The sequence below is a fragment of the Panicum virgatum genome, chromosome 8K (genome assembly GCF_016808335.1).
Source record: "Panicum virgatum strain AP13 chromosome 8K, P.virgatum_v5, whole genome shotgun sequence".
Taxonomy (NCBI): Eukaryota; Viridiplantae; Streptophyta; class Magnoliopsida; order Poales; family Poaceae; genus Panicum; species Panicum virgatum.
This window is the reverse complement of record NC_053143.1, coordinates 43,537,636-43,556,963: the sequence shown is the minus strand read 5'-3', so window position 1 is coordinate 43,556,963 and position 19,328 is coordinate 43,537,636. Positions and strand designations below refer to the sequence as shown.

General features: G+C 52.4%; 3 protein-coding genes and 1 pseudogene across 3 annotated transcripts; 2 read left to right on the top strand and 2 right to left on the bottom strand.

Annotated features, from left to right (window-relative positions):
• Positions 1 to 714: 714 nt before the first annotated feature.
• Positions 715 to 2,184, bottom strand: LOC120645790. The gene is made up of 2 exons (XM_039922529.1): positions 1,251 to 2,184; positions 715 to 1,218 (listed from the first exon to the last, which is right to left on the bottom strand). The coding sequence occupies exons 1-2, from the start codon at positions 2,118 to 2,120 to the stop codon at positions 715 to 717; spliced, it is 1,374 nt and encodes a 457-aa protein (XP_039778463.1). The 5' UTR covers positions 2,121 to 2,184.
• Positions 2,185 to 3,819: 1,635 nt separating this feature from the next.
• On the top strand, positions 3,820 to 5,697 carry LOC120644801 (hexose carrier protein HEX6-like). The gene has a single exon (XM_039921509.1). The coding sequence runs from the start codon at positions 3,994 to 3,996 to the stop codon at positions 5,551 to 5,553; it is 1,560 nt and encodes a 519-aa protein (XP_039777443.1). The 5' UTR covers positions 3,820 to 3,993; the 3' UTR covers positions 5,554 to 5,697.
• A 1,592-nt stretch (positions 5,698 to 7,289) lies between these two features.
• LOC120644799 (hexose carrier protein HEX6-like) lies at positions 7,290 to 9,412 on the top strand. Its single transcript, XM_039921508.1, has 3 exons — positions 7,290 to 7,561; positions 7,660 to 7,985; positions 8,140 to 9,412. The coding sequence occupies exons 1-3, from the start codon at positions 7,423 to 7,425 to the stop codon at positions 9,208 to 9,210; spliced, it is 1,536 nt and encodes a 511-aa protein (XP_039777442.1). The 5' UTR covers positions 7,290 to 7,422; the 3' UTR covers positions 9,211 to 9,412.
• A 105-nt stretch (positions 9,413 to 9,517) lies between these two features.
• LOC120644800 lies at positions 9,518 to 11,332 on the bottom strand (annotated as a pseudogene).
• Positions 11,333 to 19,328: the final 7,996 nt, after the last annotated feature.

Below are 19,328 nucleotides of genomic sequence, written 5' to 3'. Positions count from 1 at the left end.
GTACACGAAGCAAAAATCTTCAATTTGAGGAAAAAACAAAATCACGCACAGCGGCGTGGTCTGGATGCTTGCGCTACTTGATTCTTGCGATTCACAGCAGATCAGCAGCAACGATTTCCTTTGAATGCACAGAAAACCAGCACAGAGGGCAGCGCTCCCTCGATGCTCGGGCGGAGGACGGACGCTCTGGAGCGGTGCCTGGGCGCAGGGCGCAGGCGAGCGATTCGATGTCGGGACTGGTGATTATCCGCGCGAGCAGGATGGCGGCGTCGATGACCTCACGGCGGCCGTGCACGACCAATAGGGACGAAACCCTAATTTTTTTTTCAATCAATCTCGTGTACGGCTCTGGTATCACTTGTTAGTAAATAATGCGAAAATAAGATCAAACACGAAACACGATTTTTACGTGGAAAATCCTTGCGGAAAAAAACCACGGACGCCAACCGGCGATCTTCACTATAATGAGAGAGTTACAATGCAGTGAATATAATAAGTCCTCAACCCTTCCCGTGCGGCTTACAAGATGTATATATAAGTTGGACTGAACTGACTGCAGTCAAACACGGAAATAAATCTGCTAATCACATAACCCGAACTATGGGCCCTCTAGACGTCCCCACAAGACACACATTATAAATTCGGATCATATCTAACAAAATAAGTGCAACGGTTTTCCAGCAATCTCCCCCTACTTAGAAAGGATGGTTTTATTCAGATAGGAGATGGCCAATTCAGCCAAGGATAAAGAACTGGTGAGACATCAACAAGTTTGGACATGCTTTGCTCCGCCATGCTCCAAATACCAACTTCCCGCTGGCTATACTTCCTGAAATTCATACACTTCAGGCAGTCATCGGTTATGTAAGCACAATTCGGCTTTAATCCATGGAATAATTCCTTAACTGGTAGGCACATCGAGGCATTGAAGCCGAGAAACAACGCATGGTCTGGCAAACCCTTCATCAACTCCAACCTCTGACCATGGAGGTCAACCTTGTAGATCTTTATATCAACGGTGATGTGCTCTAGACACGGGTCCTGGCCCCCTTCCTTGTCCATGTATTCCTGCAGAATATCCGCCGGTTCTAGCGACTCGACATGGTTCTTCAACCTCCACACTTGCAAAATGCCACCGGTCGGTGTCTGAACCAGGTACTTGATCGGAGCGTGCAATGCTCCCGGCACGCTGTGGAGGATCTTGCGGGCCACCGGCGAGGACCCGTTGAGGTCCAAGGCTCCAAGCTAACTATGGATCCATTGATCAGGAGCAGGTAGAACAAGCCGTCGACGTCACTGTACATGGCGTCCTTGTAGAACCGCCTCCACAAGAGCTCTGTGCCGTCACCCGGCGCGTCGACCCAGCAGGTCCAGCGGTCGTCGCCGAGCCTGGCGAAGGAGACCTCGCCCATCGGCGTGTGCAGGAGGAGCACGACGCAGGCGCGGCCGGCGGAGGGGCTGGCCGAGAGCACCACCCGGTCGTACAGGTACTCATGCGCCCGGTCGATCTCCAGGATCTTCAGCTTGGAGCCCGGCTCCTCGTAGACGGCGTACACGGGGCCGCCCCGCTGGTCCGTGCCCATCCTGACGTTGTGGAGCGCGGTGACGGGCGGGAGAGCGGCCTGGGCGCCCGTGACGGGGTTGAGGAGGTGCAGGTTGGAGGCCTCGTCGGCGGTGACCACCCAGCCGTGGCCGGAGCCCAGCAGAGGCCTGCGGTGGAGCGGAGCCCTAGGGAAGGGGATCTGTAGTGTTGTGCCGGTGGCCGGGCAGTGGAGCGCGGCGGCGCCGGGGGCGAGGGCGCCGCTGGCGTAGAGCAGGCAGGGTGTCTTCCTCGGCGACGGGGCGCGGAGCCGGCGGAAGGCGGTGTACGCGGCGTTCCAGGAGGTGCAGACGGCGCCGGAGTGGACGGCGGCGGGGACGTCCATCGCCAGCAGAAAGCTGACCAGGAGCTCCTCCGGCAAGCCGGACCAATCGCGGACCATAGCGACGTGTTCCCGGCGGCGGCGGCGCAGTTGGGGAAAATTGAATCGGGGGAGCGTGGCGGCTTGCTCCGTATGAGAGATGCAAATGTGTAGGCTCGGGAGCCGACTCTCATCTGAGCTTCTTGTACCGGAGTCCATGGCCGCCCGGGCTCCTCACGTCCGGGAGAGGAGAGTCCGGACGGACTGGGGGCGCCGCGGCACGGATCGGGTGGCGTGGACGGCAGGAGGCGGCGGAGACCAGTTTTTTTCTTTTGTTTTCCTTTTTTTTTCCTTTGAGAGAGAGCAAGTAGGTGGGGAGGAAAATAGGCAAATGGTCAAAAGCGGAAGAATTATTTCCCATAATAATGTTCATATATAGCTTCTGATTTTTTTTTGATGATTTCTAGTTCAACTGATTTTTTTCCTCGAATTCGCATGAGGGTTGCTTATCTTTGCATGAAAGAAAAAAACTGACCAAGAAAAAGGACATCGCTGGAAAGCTCTCTGCCAAATAGAATTTTTAAGAAAAGAGATTCTATGCTGAAGTGATTTTATAAAATAAACTAGGGGCCCTGTTTGGATCATGGGTGCTATTTTTTAGCACCCTTTTATCCCAAAATAGCATTTAAGGATCCAAACAACATGTGCTATTTGGTGCTAAATGAAATTAGCACACCCCAAAAAAATAAACACCTCTTGGAGGTAATTTTTGATGTTATATATTTCGCTATGTACCCCACCTCTTGGAGGGGATCTATGAATGAAAAGTGGAGCTAAATGATTGGGATAAGTGCAATAAAGGCAAAATAGCTCTTGCATCCAAACAACTTGTTGTGCTATATTTTGCAATGTGCTATTTGGAGTGCTAAAGTCTAGTGTGCTAAATAGCATTAGTGCTATTGATCCAAAAAGGACCTAGGTAAAGAGCTGAAAAAATAGCTGCTTGTGATTCACTTCTCACACCGTCGGATCTATTTTCATAAATCTCACTAATCATAGAAAATCACTTTCAGCTATGGAATCACGCGTCTCCTAGAGGATCAGTTTTTATAGACAGACAAAATTAGGCAGAGGCTTGCTAAACGGTCCTTAGAGACCCTAGAGGAAATAATATAAGAAGCTACTCCCTCCATGCCAAGAAGCAAGTCATTCTAGAATTCAAAACTTATCCAAAAAAAATAAATCATCTTACTCTATTTAGAAAGTGCATATGTATGCAGGAATCAATTAGTGCCAACTATGAATAATAAAAGAGTTAAATATGGTCATTTTACCTTCTTGTTAATTTGTTACTCTAGGATGACTTGCCATTTTGGAACGGAGGAAGTACAATGATGGATATTGGTAGATCTGTAATTTGGCTCTATCATTTTATAGTACACAATGACAACACATTCCAGATTTATAGTACATGCCGCCTATCATTTTAGGAGGTCCCGATCGAAGTGACAGCATGCCTCTAGCAACAGCAGAACAGCTCGTCATGCTCCATATGCATCCAGTCACAACAAACAACAGCAAATCCAGAAGGTAAAACAGAGATAGTGAGAGGGGATAAACAGCATGAGATGTGCCAATTTAAAACTTGCATGTAGACCATCTGATGCATGTAGAAAAGCGTTGCAGAGATCAATTTCCGCCGATGATCCCAGTTCCTCCGAAGTTAAACGTGTGACATTTTTCAGTGTCAGTCTCACTGTCACTGCACAGCAGAGTAAGCTTTCCTTTCTCGCAGCGGTAGCGACAGCCGACAGCTCCCAAGTTTGAAACGGCATCACTCAGCAGCTCCATAGTTCAAGTAAGGGCACGCACATGCTGCCCAACTATCACCATCAACACCAGCAGCTAAGCCACCCACTTCCCTTGAAGATTGGCACTGCGGCGCACACGGCGATGACAAATCCCCCGCGGTCCCCGAGCATGGCCCTGGTGTCGCATCAAGCTTGACCACAGGGCGGCATCATATCTTGGAACGATAAGAGCTTGCAGCCAGTCAGCACGAGAGTTCAGTCACCGTGTGCGCGGGACGACCATGGCCGTCGGTGGTTTCGCGGCCGCCGGCGGCGGGGGCGAGGACGCGGGGCGGCGGTACGGCGGCGGGGTCACGGCGTTCGTGGCGCTGTCCTGCGTCACGGCGGCCATGGGCGGCGCCATCTTCGGCTACGACATCGGGACCGCGGGCGGCGTGTCGTCCATGGACCCGTTCCTGCGCGCCTTCTTCCCGGACGTGTACCGCCGGATGAAGGCCGGCGGCGGCGCCGCGCGCGCCAGCAACTACTGCCGGTTCGACAGCCAGCTGCTGACGCTCTTCACCTCCTCGCTCTACATCGCCGGCCTGCTCACCGCCGTGCTCCTTGCGTCGTGGGTCACGGCGCGCCGCGGGCGCCGCCCGTCCATGGCCCTCGGCGGCGCCGCCTACCTCGCCGGCGCTGCGGTCAGCGGCGGCGCCGCCAACGTGTCCATGGCCATCCTCGGCCGCGCGCTGCTCGGCGTCGGCCTGGGGTTCGCCAACCAGGCCGTGCCGCTGTACCTGTCCGAGATGGCGCCGGCGCGTTACCGGGGGATGTTCAGCAACGGCTTCCAGTTCAGCCTGTGCCTGGGAGCTCTCCTCGCGACGGTCGTCAACTACGGCGCCGCGAAGATTGCGGCGGGGTGGGGCTGGAGGCTCTCGCTGGGCCTGGCAGCGGTCCCCGCCGCGCTGCTCACCGTCGGCGCCGTCTTCCTGCCGGAGACGCCCAACAGCCTCGTCCAGCAGGGCAAGGACCGCGGCGAGGTGAGGGCGCTGCTGCAGAAGATCAGGGGCACCGACGCCGTCGACGCCGAGCTCGACGACATCGTCGCGGCCAGCGCCACGGCGCAGGAGGGCGGCGCCGGCGGCCTGCGGATGCTCCTGACGCGGCGGCGGTACCGCCCGCAGCTGGCCATGGCCGTCCTGATCCCGTCCTTCACGCAGCTCACCGGGATCAACGCCATCGGGTTCTACGCGCCGGTGCTGCTGCGCAGCATTGGCATGGGCGAGAGCGCGTCGCTGCTCTCCACCATCGTGCTGGTCGTCATCTCCTCCGCCGCGACGCTCGCCTCCATGTTCGCGGCCGACCGCTTCGGCAGGCGGACGCTCCTCCTCGCCGGCGGCGCGCAGATGCTCGCCGCCGAGGTGCTCATCGGCGCCCTCATGGCGGCGAAGCTCGGCGACGAGGGGGGGCTCGGCAGGGCCTACGCGCTGGCCCTCCTCTTGCTCATCGGCGTCTACTCGACGGGGTTCGGCTGGTCGTGGGGCCCGCTCAGCTGGCTGGTGCCCAGCGAGATCTTCCCGCTGGAGGTCCGGTCGGCCGGGCAGAGCGTGACGGTGGCGTCGGGCTTCGTGTTCACCATCCTCGTCGCGCAGTTCTTCCTGGCCATGCTGTGCCGGATGAAGGCGTGGCTCTTCTTCTTCTTCGCCGGGTGGATCGCGGTGATGACGGCGTTCGTGTACCTGCTCTTGCCGGAGACGAAGGGGCTGCCCATCGAGCAGATTGACAAGGTGTGGGCGGAGCACTGGTTCTGGAAAAGGGTCATAGGGGCGGATGAAGCACAGGCAAGCGAGAAGCTGTAAAAGGTTTCAGCCGTTTATACTGTACATTTTTACAGTGCACTGAATTGTTAAGTTGGTCGGATGAGATTTATACGATGTAGCCAAACTTTTGATATTTTGACTATCTACAATACTTTTATATTTCCAATCCAAAATTTATCTCTATTTAACATTGTTATAGAAGTCAAAACTTTTTCTAGCTTTAATCATCAATAACTTAATTAATTCTAAATTGATAGCATAAGCCAGGCTCATCACCGTGATACGATTTTAGGATTTTCTTTGGAGGCCCTAATGACTTTGATGCTTGTAACTAATTATAATTAATTTATATGAGAGTGCGAGTAAACTACTTTAATCCTGTTTCTAATAAGGTAAGTCTCAATGCACTATTTTATAGCACAATTATCAAGATTGAGAGCTGGATAACTGTACTGGTTAAGTTTTATGGAGATAAAACTCTTTGAAACTTTCTCCTCTCTCTTCACCATGTCACCAAAATTAATGATGTGATATAAAATTTAATGTCATGAAACTCTATTGAGACTAGCCTAATACCACGATGCATTGCTAGCCCGGTTTACGGGCGACCATATGGAGCGTTCCGTACCGTCGATCTCTAGTACTAACAGATGATGGCTCCGCAGCTCTACGCCAGCAAACAGATGACGATGACGTACAGTAAGAATTGAAGGACGCGCTAAGGCAAAGCAGGCTTCAAAGTGAACGCCCAACCCAGCTAAGCCACGCATCCCAGGCCCCAAAGCCAATAGAGCATACAATTGAAGAAGGATCTATACGCACAAAAACTAGATACAAATATTTATATACAAAAAAGTTTGGTCAAATCGCAAAGATATACTGTAGAAAAAAATAAAATGTAAGAAACAAAAATCAAGAAAAAAATTGGGAATAATTTTGAAACAACCTTTCGGTGAAACTTCAAAAAAATCTGGAACAAAAATCGCAAGAGATTTTTTTTGGAAAACAAAACATAGGAACAAAATTTGGGAGACTAGAATTTTACGAATGAAAATTCAAAAGAAAAAAAATGGAAGAAAATACTTAAGATTAAACTTGGGAGATAAATATTTTATAAATAATTTTTAGAGAAAAAATTAGAAGTAAAAATTTTGGAAGCAAAACTTAATACCTAGTGTGGGAGATAAATTTCGTAAACAAACTTAGTCACCTGTTGGAACTGGGCAAGGAAGAAAATTAAAAAAGAGAAAGGGAAAAGAAATTGGAGATAGATTTTTTGACACCAATAAATTTTGGGAAGAAAAGTCGTCGTGCAAAAATTTTGTACAAAAAAAAATAGGAGCAAAAAAGTTTATGCAAAAGATTCTAAGATAGAGAAGTTGGAGATAAATATTTTGACACAAAATTTCAAGAAAAAGTTGAAGAAACCAAAAAGTTGAAGACAAAAATTGGAACACATAAAAGTTAGAAAAGAGAAGGTGAAAAAGGATATGAATATTTAGTGGTCAAATATACATATTGGATATGAATATTGTTGTATACCCTTGCCATGTAGTGGCGGAGTATACAGTAGGATGAAAGTGACAAAAATGGAACGATATAATAATTGAAGTAATGGGCAAGAAAAACTTCTCAGTTTTTAGATATTTTTGAAGTGCACTGCAACGACGTGATCATGATTATGGCGTGAACTCTTGCAATAACCAATAAGCCAAGCGCCGCCTGGGAAAATTCGTACAAAAATGCACAAACAGACAGGTTGCCGACGGCCGGCACATACAAAGCTCCAAGCAAGGGCACATCAAGCTTGACTGCAAATGGCAACAGCAGCCAGCAGCTGGTCAACACAGACCAAAGAGCATGGGCTCGAAGCCTCACTGACAGAGCTCACGGCCACAGCTGCGGACCATGGCCGTCGGTCTCGTCGACGCCGGTGCCGCCGGCAATGATCGGCAGTACGGCGGGAGGATCACCTTGTTCGTCGCGCTCTCCTGCGTCACGGCGGCCTTGGGCGGCGCCATCTTCGGCTACGACCTCGGGACCTCAGGTGAGTTCAGTTCTCCATGGCCATGTCACAAAATCTGGTGAGTTCTTCACCTGTGGAGTGACTGATCGTGAAGGGTTTTGCACTTGCACGTACGCCAGGCGGCGTGTCATCCATGGGGCCGTTCCTCAGGGAGTTCTTCCCGGACGTGTACCGGCGGATGCACGGCGACGTGCGCGTCAGCAACTACTGTAGGTTCGACAGCCAGCTGCTGACGCTCTTCACCTCGTCGCTGTACATCGCCGGCCTGCTCACCGCGGTGCTCCTCTCGTCGTGGTTCACGGCCAGGCGCGGGCGCCGGCCGTCCATGATCGTCGGCGGGGTGGCGTTCCTCGCCGGCGCGGCGGTCAGCGGCGGCGCCGTGAATGTCTACATGGCCATCCTCGGCAGGGCCCTGCTCGGCGTCGGTCTTGGCTTCGCCAATCAGGTCAGAACAAGTGCCATAGATTTTCTTTCCCAAAAATTCTGTAAAAAGAAATCAATTTGAATTCAAATCAAACCATATATGTCGATGTGATGTCAATATTATCTAACCAATTTGGAGAAATAAACTGTTTTGAATTTTGAAACGAATTCTGCAGGCAGTGCTTCTGTACCTGTCTGAAATGGCCCCTGCACGATACCGAGGAGCATTCAGCAACGGCTTCCAGCTGACCCTGTGCCTGGGATCTCTCGCCGCGAACGCCATCAACTACGGCGCCGACAAGATCACCGGCGGCTGGGGCTGGAGGCTGTCGCTGGGCCTGGCCTGCGTCCCCGCCGCGTTCTTCACGCTGGGCGCCGTCTTCCTGCCGGAGACGCCCAACAGCCTCGTGCAGCAGGGCGCGGACCGCGGCAAGGTGCGAGCGCTGCTGCAGAGGATCAGAGGCACCGACGCCGTCGACGCCGAGCTCGACGACATCGTGGCGGCGGCGCGCGGCGGCGGCGGCGGCGACGGCCTGCGGATGATCCTCTCGCAGCCGAGGTACCGGCCGCAGCTGGCGATCGCCGTGCTGATGCCGGCGTTCACGCAGCTCAACGGGATCAACGCCATCGGGTTCTACGCGCCGGTGCTGCTCCGCACGGTCGGCATGGGCGAGAGCCTGGCCCTGCTCTCCACGGTCATCACGGTGGTCATCTACACGGCGTCGACGGTCGTGTTCATGTTCGTGATCGACCGGTTCGGCCGGCGCACGCTGCTCATCGCCGGCAGCCTCCAGATGCTCGCCTCCGAGCTCCTGATCGGCGCCATCATGGCGGCGGAGCTCGGCGACGAGGGCGGCGTGGGCCGGGGCTACGCGGCGGCGCTGTTCGTGCTCATCGGCGTGTACGTGGCGGGCTACAGCTGGTCGTGGGGCCCCATGACGTGGCTGGTGCCCACCGAGGTGTTCCCGCTGGAGATCCGGGCGGCGGGGCAGAGCGTGACGGTGGCGTCCGGGTTCGTGTTCACCATCTTCGTCGCGCAAGGGTTCCTCGCCATGCTGTGCCGGATGAGGGCGTGGCTCTTCTTCTTCTTCGCCGGATGGATCGTGGTGATGACGGGCTTCGTGTACCTGTTCTTGCCGGAGACGAAGGGGATGCCCATCGAGCAGGTCGGCAAGGTGTGGAGGGAGCACTGGTTCTGGGGGCGGGTTGTGGGTGTGGATGAATCGCAGGCGAGCGACAAGCTGTGAAAAAAAAAACTCTAGCTAGATGACCAGGTTCATCTGGGTTGTAGATCGGAGGGCCAGGAAAGAGCTAATGCATCCTGGTGTTCATCTCACAAGCAGAATTCATTAAGCTCTTACGGAAACTGCATGAGTTGTCCAACTAGTCACAAGAATATGCTGATTGTAGTATTCAAACTGGATAGATAGACTGAATGGTTGACAGGGATATCATAATGCATCATCAAAGGCAAGACCAACAAAACATGAACTTCTGGAAAATAAAATTCAGACTGAAACTAGAGCAAGCACCAGGTGCATCACACAGCTCAAATTCAGGCTAAAGTGCAGAGATTCATTTCCTGGGCAAAAGATGCCATCACCACATTCAAGTTAAAACACAACAATGCATAGCCACTAACAATCTACAAAGGAATTTTAAAAAGAAGTACACATATAGGTAAGATACTGAAAGCCGTCAAATTCAGACAGGCATGATGGGAATCATACATGAAACAACAGCATAAACATGTTCTCAGTCACAAACAAAATAGCCTGGTGCCTCACACCAAGCAGCCTAAGCGCTTCTTATCCATTCTTACTCATAAGGACTAGATTTGATCTGCACCAGTTCATTCAGAAGGAAAAAGCCACTTCGGATTCATCAGACTGCCATCAAGTGCCTGGAGTTTGCCCTCTGGTATTTCTGTAGCAAATGGTGCCATGGTACCATCCCTCATGTTGTACACAAATCGATGAAAAGGGGGCCCATTTTTAGCAGGTAAGAGGCCACCAGCTCCACCATCAATGAAGTAGATAAGATCATCTTCGACTCCATCATACTGACACGCACGGAATGAGTTGCTGCTGCATGGACTGATGAAAATGCAGTCGCCATCCAAGCTGTTGATCTCAGTCAATCTGAAATGGTTTGTGCTCAAGTCCACCTGGAATACCCCAATCTTACAAATGTTGTGAGAGCCTTGTGCACCTAGGTATGTCACAACCAGCAACAGCTTCCCATGCCACTCAACCATGTTCCACCTCTGTCCATAGCTACCATTTACCTCAGGCACTCTGGTCACACAGCGCTCGACTCGAGAAACCATCAGCCCACTGTCATCTTCAGAGATGTCAAAGACAGAGAGGTTCATGGTGAGCTTGCTGAACATGTACACCTTCCCCTGGTACAAGGCGATATCACTGAACTTACTAATGCAGCCTCCATGGCACACGCACCATGACGTCATCCCAGGCCGCCACAGAGCAAGCTTAGCAGCACTCCTGTGCACAGAGATGGCAGCCACAACACACTTGGAGCCAGGGTCTGGTGACGAGGACAAGACCACCTTGCAGAACGACATCACATACTGGGCGGCGTTAACGGTGCAATGCACTGCACCGGAGCCATTGGCGATGGGCAGAGATCTGCTGTACTGATCAATGAAATGGGTGGCCACTGAGGGTGGCGGCAGCCAGACAACATCCCGGGAGAAGGCGTCCATCAAGAAGCACCGGCCGTCACCAAAGTAGCGACCTTTATTGAGCTGCACGCAGGCAAGCCACCCTTGGAAGGCGCCGACGCAGCGAGCGTCAACCGCCAGCTCCCGTGAGGGCAGCGGGATGCGCCGCAAGCCCGTCATGGCCCCGTCGGCGCAGAACCAGGAGAAGGCGAAGTTGGAGAGCACGAGCAGCGGGAGCGGCGGCGGCGGCCGCCCGTGGGCGGCCCGCCGCGGCGCGCCACGCGCGGCAGGCGGAGCGCAGCCTGGCGCGGTCGTCGGCGCGGGGGAGGCGGCCGACCACGAGGCCGAGGATGTCAGCCGGGAGGTCCGCCCACGACCCGTGCCCCGCGCCAGGCCCTGGCGGCTCAGGAGCAGTGGGGCATTCCGTCGAACGCCTTGCCTGCACCAAGGCCACCGACGGCGACGGCCGTGATCGCGCGCCCCGGCGCCGGTGGGGGGTGCGGACGTGTGGAGGTGGGTCACGACTCCGTCCTAGGCTTCCTCTGCCCGGATCCATGGCCGCCGGAGGGTGTTGCGGCGTCCGAGATCCTAGCGCCCTGTGGGAGGTGAGCCCCAAGCGCCGGCCGCCGCTGGCTGCCTCGGCTTCCTCGAGCAATTAATGAGGCTGCTAGAGTTGCTGGCACGTGGGGCCTTGACTGCTTTTCAGTCCCTGGGGACCTGGTCTGTGGCCGGCCTTTTTTTAGTTGTGGCCGGCCATCTTACCGTGTGTTTGGTTGGGAGAATGAGTCCAACTCGGATAGGTCGGACCTCTTTTCGGAGTGTTTGGATGGAGGCAGCAAGGGACGGAGCGGACCCAAGAGAGGTATATTCGGTAGATATGCGGGTTAGCTCTGTCTCACGAAATCCGGCGGACGAGTTCGCTCGGCTCCGCTCTCACGCGGCGTCTCTCTCCCGTCTCTCCTCTCTGCTGCCCCGTGCCCCCATCTCTCTCCGTGCTGCCGGGCAGGGAACCGCGGGGGCTGGAGCTGCAGCTCGCCGGCGTGGCGCGGACGACGGGCGCGCGGGCGGGGGGCTCGCAGGGGCCGGGCTCGCCGGCGACGCGGACGCCGGCGGCGCGCGGGAGCAGGAGCTGCAGCACGGACGCGGCGGCGCGCGGGACTGCAGCGGGGCTCGCGGGACGCGGACGTGGGAGCGGAGCACGGACGCCGGCGGCGCGCGGCGGGGGGCGCTCGCGGGGGGCGGAGTTCGCCGACTGCTCCTGCGGCCACGGCACCGGCGACGGGCGAGCGGCGCGAGGGCGGGGCCGTGGTCGGCCGGCTGGCGGAGGCCGCGGATGGGGCCGGCGGGCCGAGAGCGCGGCGGCCGGCGGCAAAGCAGGGCCGGCAGGCGAGGTGGGGGCGGCAAGGTGGGCAGGCGCTCGGGCTCAGGAAGAAGGAAATGGAGAGAAAAAAAAGAAAAAGAAAAGGGTGAGAGGAAAAAAATAAAAAGAAAAAAATGAGAGCTTGACAGGTGGGGTCCATTGGTTGCAAGTGGGACCCTCACTAACGGTGTTATCATGCCATCCAACCCGTATTCCCAGTTCCTTCAACCAAACATGGAATGGGTTCACTCCGTCCTCAAAATCAGAAGTGCAACCAAACAATGGATGTGTTGGCTCCGTCCTCAAAATCCGGGTTGGATCCAACCCAACCCAGTGATCCCGCAACCAAACACACGGTTAGGGGTTGTTTGGTTCCAGGGATTTTTTTTAAGTCTCTGGAACTTTTTAGTATTTAGAAGTATTAAATAAATATTAATTATAAAACTAACTGCAGAATCCTGGGGCTAAACTGCGAGACGAATCTAATGAGATATTTTAATCTATGATTAGCGAATGGTTACTGTAGCATCACTGTAGCAAATTATGAATTAATTAGGCTCATTAGATTCGTCTCACGAAAAAAGCACTCAGCTGTCAAAAAACATTTATAAACAGATTTTATTTAATATTATAAAATAGTAAGATTATTTTTGATGTGATAGGGACTTTTGAAAAAAGTCATGGAGCCAAACAAGGCCTTATTGCATTCGAAAATTGTACCAATACTTGCACTACTCCGTTCTTTATCTTTAAAGAAATAATATTCAGTTCTTTTACAATATTATTACCACCTTAACTTCTAACTTCATATTTTCAAAATGGAAACTTGAGACATGGCTAAGCTCTATGCTACAACAATCATGTGGTTCATATCGTGTCCTTTTAAACTTTTTAATTTGTTTTCGGACCAACGCCAGAGTCTATTCTTGTATGGAGAGTTTCATAACAAAAGTATGATGGTTTTAGAAATACCATTTGGTCATGTTGTTTTCACAATGCAACTAAAATACTTCATTTGGAAGAAACAAGTGTCACGCTACTCGCTAGACGAAAACGCCATCGATGACCCCCACTACGCAGCAGTAAAAGGGAGTAAAGCATCTCCAGCAAATTACTCATCTTTTTCTCCAATACCAAAAAACATTCTTATTGGTAATTGGAGTTGCTCCACCAATTCCATCCCCAATAACAAATATTTTTTTGCTGATTACCAAACCATCCTTTCTTTTTCTCAAATATAGAGGAATTCCTTTTCTTTATCTTATTCTTTGAATAATCTGCTTGCTGCATTCACTACAAAAAAGTAAAAATTATTATTTGTAATGGAGAAAGAAAAAATTATATAAGGTGCGAGAGATGAGTAGTCTGCTAGGGATGATAAGGGGAACTCATGTGTTGGCATCGATCAGCATCCATCCCCTTCGAAGGGCGGCTCCGCCTCTATAGGGCTTGTTGCTTCTGCGCCTCGTGGCCATGTTTCATTGGTGCACTCGTGGGTCCCCTACTGAAGTTATCTCAGTCTTGTGTGCCAGCAGTCTCATTAGTGATAGAAATTTTCATGCTTGTGCTGAGATAATCACACTTTCTATCTTTGTTTCAAGAGGTATTGCTAAGTTTATAGAGATCAAACCGGCAACAAAACAAGTACAATATAAATTCCTACTATGTTCTTTTTAAAAAAATATTATAAAGTGCAATGTAAGTGTCTTTGCGCTCACATGTCACATAAGAAAAAAAATGAACCAATCATGGGTTCTAAATTGCACATAATCTTTTTTATGCTTCCACTCATAAGACTCACTGTAGCATGGTTATGAGAAATATCGTTTGGTTCATTTTTTCCTCTAACAAAATTCTTCTATTTTCTCATGTAATTTGAGTTATTTTCCCATAATTTTGCATTATGATAAATGACATCAAGTCCTACATTAAAATAATATATTAGATTATTTTAATGATTACTTTCTTAGTTTGAGAAAAATGCATGAAAATACTATCATACTTTCTCATGGCTGCGGCCCCCTCTTCTTCTTCTTCCTCACTGCCAGCGCTCCCTATTTTTCCTTGCGTCCGTGCATGCTCTTTCGTCGGGCCGCCACCACAGGAGAACCCAGTGCACAGGCGGCCAGTAGGCTCATTGTGCTTGGCTTGGACTATTGGACATCTGCCATGCCGAAATGCTAATCCCAGGTTTGTGTACATCCAAATATGAATCAAATTTAGCTGCTTTTAAGAATTTCAAAAGCCAATTTAATGGTCATCTAAACAAATGAATGTGAATCATGATTCATTTCAATACGATGGTTGATTTGGTATTGAACCCACTTCAATATCATACCTTCCAATATTGACGTCCAAATGGAGCTCTACATCACCTTCTATATTCAAACAGTGCGAATGTGGTGGAAATGGTCGGCGGTGGCTAATGAATTTTGCCACCTACGACGGTGTGGTATGCGGAAAACGTTGTGTTGATGTGTTTGGAACACACTTTTTTTATGGAATAGGAATGTTAAATGTTAAATGAAATTTCTGGAGACAGACAAATGCAAGGCTCTCAACTCGTGTGCACAAGTTATTGGAGCTGATCAAATGATCGGTGATCTTCAGTTTCCACCACCATCTTAAGTGTCTATTGAGCAGCCATGTTATTTTGCCGCCACATTTCACACTGGGTATAGAGCTGCGAGCCTGTGAACTCAATCAAATTTATAAAGGGCAAAGGAGCAAGAACCAAATTGTGATAGACTTCTTGTATCACAAGTTGTTGGACGTTGCCACACTCATGAGTCATATGTTGGATGTTTCCATACTCATGATTCACGAGGGAGCAAATCACGCAATGGTTACTTTTCCATCATGCAAAGTTTGCCCACTCAGACTTCATCGAAACCAATCAGTTGCAGAAGAGAATTTTTAGGGTTCCAATATCTGAAGCTCTGGAGATGGCACGGTCGTTTGCTGCCGTCTGTGCTGCTGGCACAGCGGCACAGGGTAGCTGGCCCTTGCTTCTCCAGCAAAAATATCCCCCAAGGTCCATTCGTGGTGGGCTAGCTGCTGGTGTGTCCAATTGCCAGGACCAACAAAACGAAAACAGCTTCCCATCGAACTCAAGATCCTGCAAAGTAGGGCTTCATCATACCATCATCTCTCATGTTGTACAAAAATCTGTCATGAGGGGTGCAATAATCAGAAACAAAGTAAGCGGAGCTGCTAGCGCCCGCACGTCCGTTCTGGGCGCTGCCATCGGACGTACCACTAGAGAGAAAAATCCCACCGCAACATATAGTCTTATCTTGCATGCAACATGACTAGAACAAATGAGACACTTAGAATATAGTGTTGCAATATTTGTTTGAAATATTTGCAACATAAAAAACCAGCGTTTGCGGCAATAAAAAACATGTTGAAAAATTGTTGTTAGCCATCCGTTGATGATGAGAAAAAAATCTGCTGCAACATTTGTTTCATGTTTTATGGAACATTTAAAATCCACATGAAACATCTCAACAAAAATGTGACATCCGAATTAAACACTTGCAACATATCTGTGAAGCACACGCAATATTGCAACATCTAGATCTAATTTTGGAACATCCACATGAAACACTTCAACATTCTTCTGAAACAACTTAAACACATGGAACATAAAGTTGCAACAATGCACCAAACGTGCCTGCTGCCCACCGTGGATGCCGTCCGGAGCTCCTCCGATCCATCGGCCAGCGAGGGGGGAAGCCGCAGGAGCAAGCCCAAAGGTGGCTCGCGGCCGGCCACGCTGCTGCCGAGCTCCACACCTAGGCGTGGGGAGCTCTACCCCTGGCCGCCACGCAAGTTCCGCTTGCACCCGCGCCCGGCCGCGCGTGCTCCGCCGCCCGGGCCCTGAGCTCTGCCGGTGAGCTCCGCCCCTAGGCGCGGGAAGCTCTGCCCTAGCCGCCACACGTGCTCCACCAGCGCCCGCGCCCGGCCGCGCGAGCCCAGATCTCCACCACATAAGCTTCGCTGCCCCGCGTCCAGATGCGCCCCCGGCGGTGGAGGTAGCGGCGGCCCGCGCCCTGCCGCCTGCCAGTGTCCTCGCCACGCGGCGGCGTCGCCGCACCATTCGTGGGGAGGGGGAGGGGGAGCGAGCCTGTCGCGGCGGAAAGAGTGAGGAGGTGGCAGAGGGGGAGGAAAGAGAAGGGTGCAGTGGCATGGTGGATAGGGCGTCCGATCGATCGGACGTAAGTAAATAACATACTTTTTTTTACATTATTTCCTTCCATTCCAATGCTCTAGTGTGATTCGATTCTAGTTTGAAAATTGTACATACAAAATAGTCGTTGTGTATGGAACACAAACTGACGCGAGAACTCACATTTTTTTGAGCAGGCAAATGATTCTGCAGCATGATAGAACAATATTCACTTTTATTTAGTATGAATCAATGCAACCGCTTTGGAAAAAAGATTTATGTACTCATGATTCATATTAATATGGCAATATCCTGTTCTATTAGAAACGAAGCAGGTTTATTCTTTTCCAGCCATTTGCATCGTACATATACAGTCACAGATAGCACTCATAGAAAGCAGAAAAGAGAAACAAATCCATCAGAAGTGCCAATTAAACACTGCATGTCGAAGCATTAGAGACATATGAGCATTGAAGAACCATAGTTCTACGATTCTAACATCCCGCAAAACATATGCAGCTAGAAATGGAGATGCCACACGACAGCACCATAGTATTCAGAACTCAGACAGTGGTACCCACTCCTACTGTGCCAAGACTCGCGTAGTTATCCGTAACTACGCCCTAAGGAGCTGAGCAGCCGGACCCCTGGGGTCCGGCTCCATCTCACCGGACCAACGGTCCCGGACCCGCTTCCCGCTCGGGGACGGGTCCGGTGTCACCACGTGTCCTAGAGGTGGAAATGCTCAGCACCTGTGGCCGCGGACCTGGACCCCCGCAAGTGGGTCCGGGACCTCCACGTGCCTATCCGGATCCCCGTGAGCTCTCGGCTCAGCTAGCTGCTCGGAGGGGTCCGAAGCCGCCACGTGTCACGCAGACGCGGGCGTGGGCGCAAGCCTTCCACTGGAAGCTCCCTCACCCACCCGCATTAAGTGCGAGCGGTTGAGGCGTGCTCTGCTGCCGCTGGGCACGGGGCAGTTTTTGTCAATCCACACTGTGGATCGCCAGCCCTCCTGCCGCATTAAACGCTGGTGGTTGGGGCGTGCGCTGCCAGAGCAGGGTATCAGATACCCACTCACGGGTTGGACAGGCGTGACATGACAACACGGTAAGCCCGCCTGTTTCCAAGGCGGCTCGTCTGTTACCAAGGCACGCAGCAGTGTCTCAGCGCCGCACGAGTGGGCGACGAGTCATGTTGACCAGCTACTGACTGGAGTAACAGTGCACACTGCTATAGTGGATTGAGTAAGTAGTTCGGCGTTTCATCATGACCTCGACTCGCGGCTGCAGAGGCTAGACTCTACTTTGACAAGACAGCTCAAGACCATCCCTGGTCAAAAGCTACGCACGGAAGCCGATGACAAGATCTCCGGATCTGAGGCATTGAAGGCCAAAGTGTAGTTAATAATACATCGCCGGGTCCACATGTCGGGGCCCCGCTCATTGTACGTGCTCCCTTTGGACATATAAAAGGGAGAGCACGCCTGCTAGAACATAGGTTCACACGGACACACACACAGATCCTCAGACTCTCTCGAGACCCAGCTGGAGAGCACAAGCAATACAACACATAGTGGACGTAGGGTATTACGCTCCGGCGGCCCGAACCACTCTAAACCGGCTGTGTTCATCGTGTTCTTCCAGGAGATCGAACTAGTCCTAGCTAACCCCTGAGTACTCACCCTCTGGGCTTAGGCGGGTGCACTACGCCACCCGGCTGTGGTTTGCCACACCACGACATTTGGCGCGCCAGGTAGGGGGGCTTTAGCTAGTTTTAGCTCATCTCTTGCCCATCTCCATAGCTCGGGTGGTTGAGCACTCCCACCATGACGACGACGTGGAGATGACGGAGGGTGTGGCGTCATCCGCGCCACACGCCTCTCGCCTTCCTGCGCCAGGGGCAACCGTGCCCGTGGAGCAGCCACCGTCGGCAGCGGCGTGCGCTGCACGTCGGCAAGAGTCAGGGCGCCCGTCAAGGGCCCCCTCACAAGCTGCGAGCGGCGGAGCGACAAATCCCAGCTCACAGCATACCTCACTCATGTGAGGAAGCCCGCTCCGGCGGAAAGCCGACTCCGGTCGCACCAAGCCCGCTCCGGCGGAAAGCCGACTCCGGTCCCACCAAGCCCGCTCCGGCGGAAAGCCGACTCCGGTCCCACCAAGCCCGTTCCGGCGGAAAGCCCACTCCGGTCGCACTAAGCCGACTCTGGTGGCTCTCTCCGATGTTAAGCCGACTCCGGTCGCACCCCCGACTCTACATCTCTGTAAGTCCTACCCTTAGAGGCCCAGTAGGGAATAAAACATTTTCCTTTGTAACTAGGTAGTACTTCCGTGTGGTCCAGTCCGGTGAGCCTCCCCCGTGGAGGGGTCCGGACCTCTGCAAACCAGGTTTAGGGAAGCGTACTCACCCTCCGGGGAGGTCCGGAGCCGTGTAGCCGCTTAGCCTGGTTCCGTACCCTAAGCCCGCATGCTCTACCTCCCTAGGGCGAGAACCGTAGTACCTAAGACTGGGGGTTCGGGGGTCCGGACAGCTCCGGCCTCATAAACCCGTGTTCTGGCTTACACCGCACATCTCATGTACATCTAGTTATAAAGAAAAAGTTTATTCTCAGTTCGCCTCTAAGGATGTTACATTCCAATTTCAATCTACGCATTCTGTTTGCGCTAACCCCCATGTGGCTTCTTACTCTTGTGCGGTGATTGTGGTCCGATTTGAGTTGGCTAGCTAGTGACTTAGCTCGAGACCCCTCATGGAAGAGAGGGGTTCGGACCCCTAGGAACCTGCAGGTTCAGGGAAGCGTACTCATTCTCCGGGGAGGTCCGGAGCCATGTAGCCGCTTAGCCTGGTTCCGTACCCTAAGCCTGCACGCACCACCTCCTGTGAATGAGTACCGTAGTACCTAGGAATGGGAACCTGGAGGTCCAGATTTTCTCTTAACCTAAAGGCCGGCCCCTTGGGCTTCGTTCACTGAGCTTAGCTGTCTATCTCAAAGGATCACAGCTAACAAGATTTGGGACCCGTGGGCACGCTACTAAGCATCTACCTTGAGTCATGTGCAGGTCCAAACGTGATGATGCAGCAGGTGACCCAAAGGATGGACGACGCAGGACAAGACCCTTGCGGCGCGCACCGCTGGGCGCCAGAAGCAGCCAAG

Coding starts and splice junctions, on each gene's coding strand:
- LOC120644799 (XM_039921508.1), top strand. CDS start 7,423: ATGGCCGTCGGTCTCGTCGACGCCGGTGCCGCCGGCAATGATCGGCAG. Junction 7,562..7,659: donor CTACGACCTCGGGACCTCAG/GTGAGTTCAGTT, acceptor CACGTACGCCAG/GCGGCGTGTCATCCATGGGG. Junction 7,986..8,139: donor GTCTTGGCTTCGCCAATCAG/GTCAGAACAAGT, acceptor CGAATTCTGCAG/GCAGTGCTTCTGTACCTGTC.
- LOC120644801 (XM_039921509.1), top strand. CDS start 3,994: ATGGCCGTCGGTGGTTTCGCGGCCGCCGGCGGCGGGGGCGAGGACGCG.
- LOC120645790 (XM_039922529.1), bottom strand. CDS start 2,120: ATGGACTCCGGTACAAGAAGCTCAGATGAGAGTCGGCTCCCGAGCCTA. Junction 1,219..1,250: donor TCCTGATCAATGGATCCATA/GTTAGCTTGGAG, acceptor CTCAACGGGTCC/TCGCCGGTGGCCCGCAAGAT.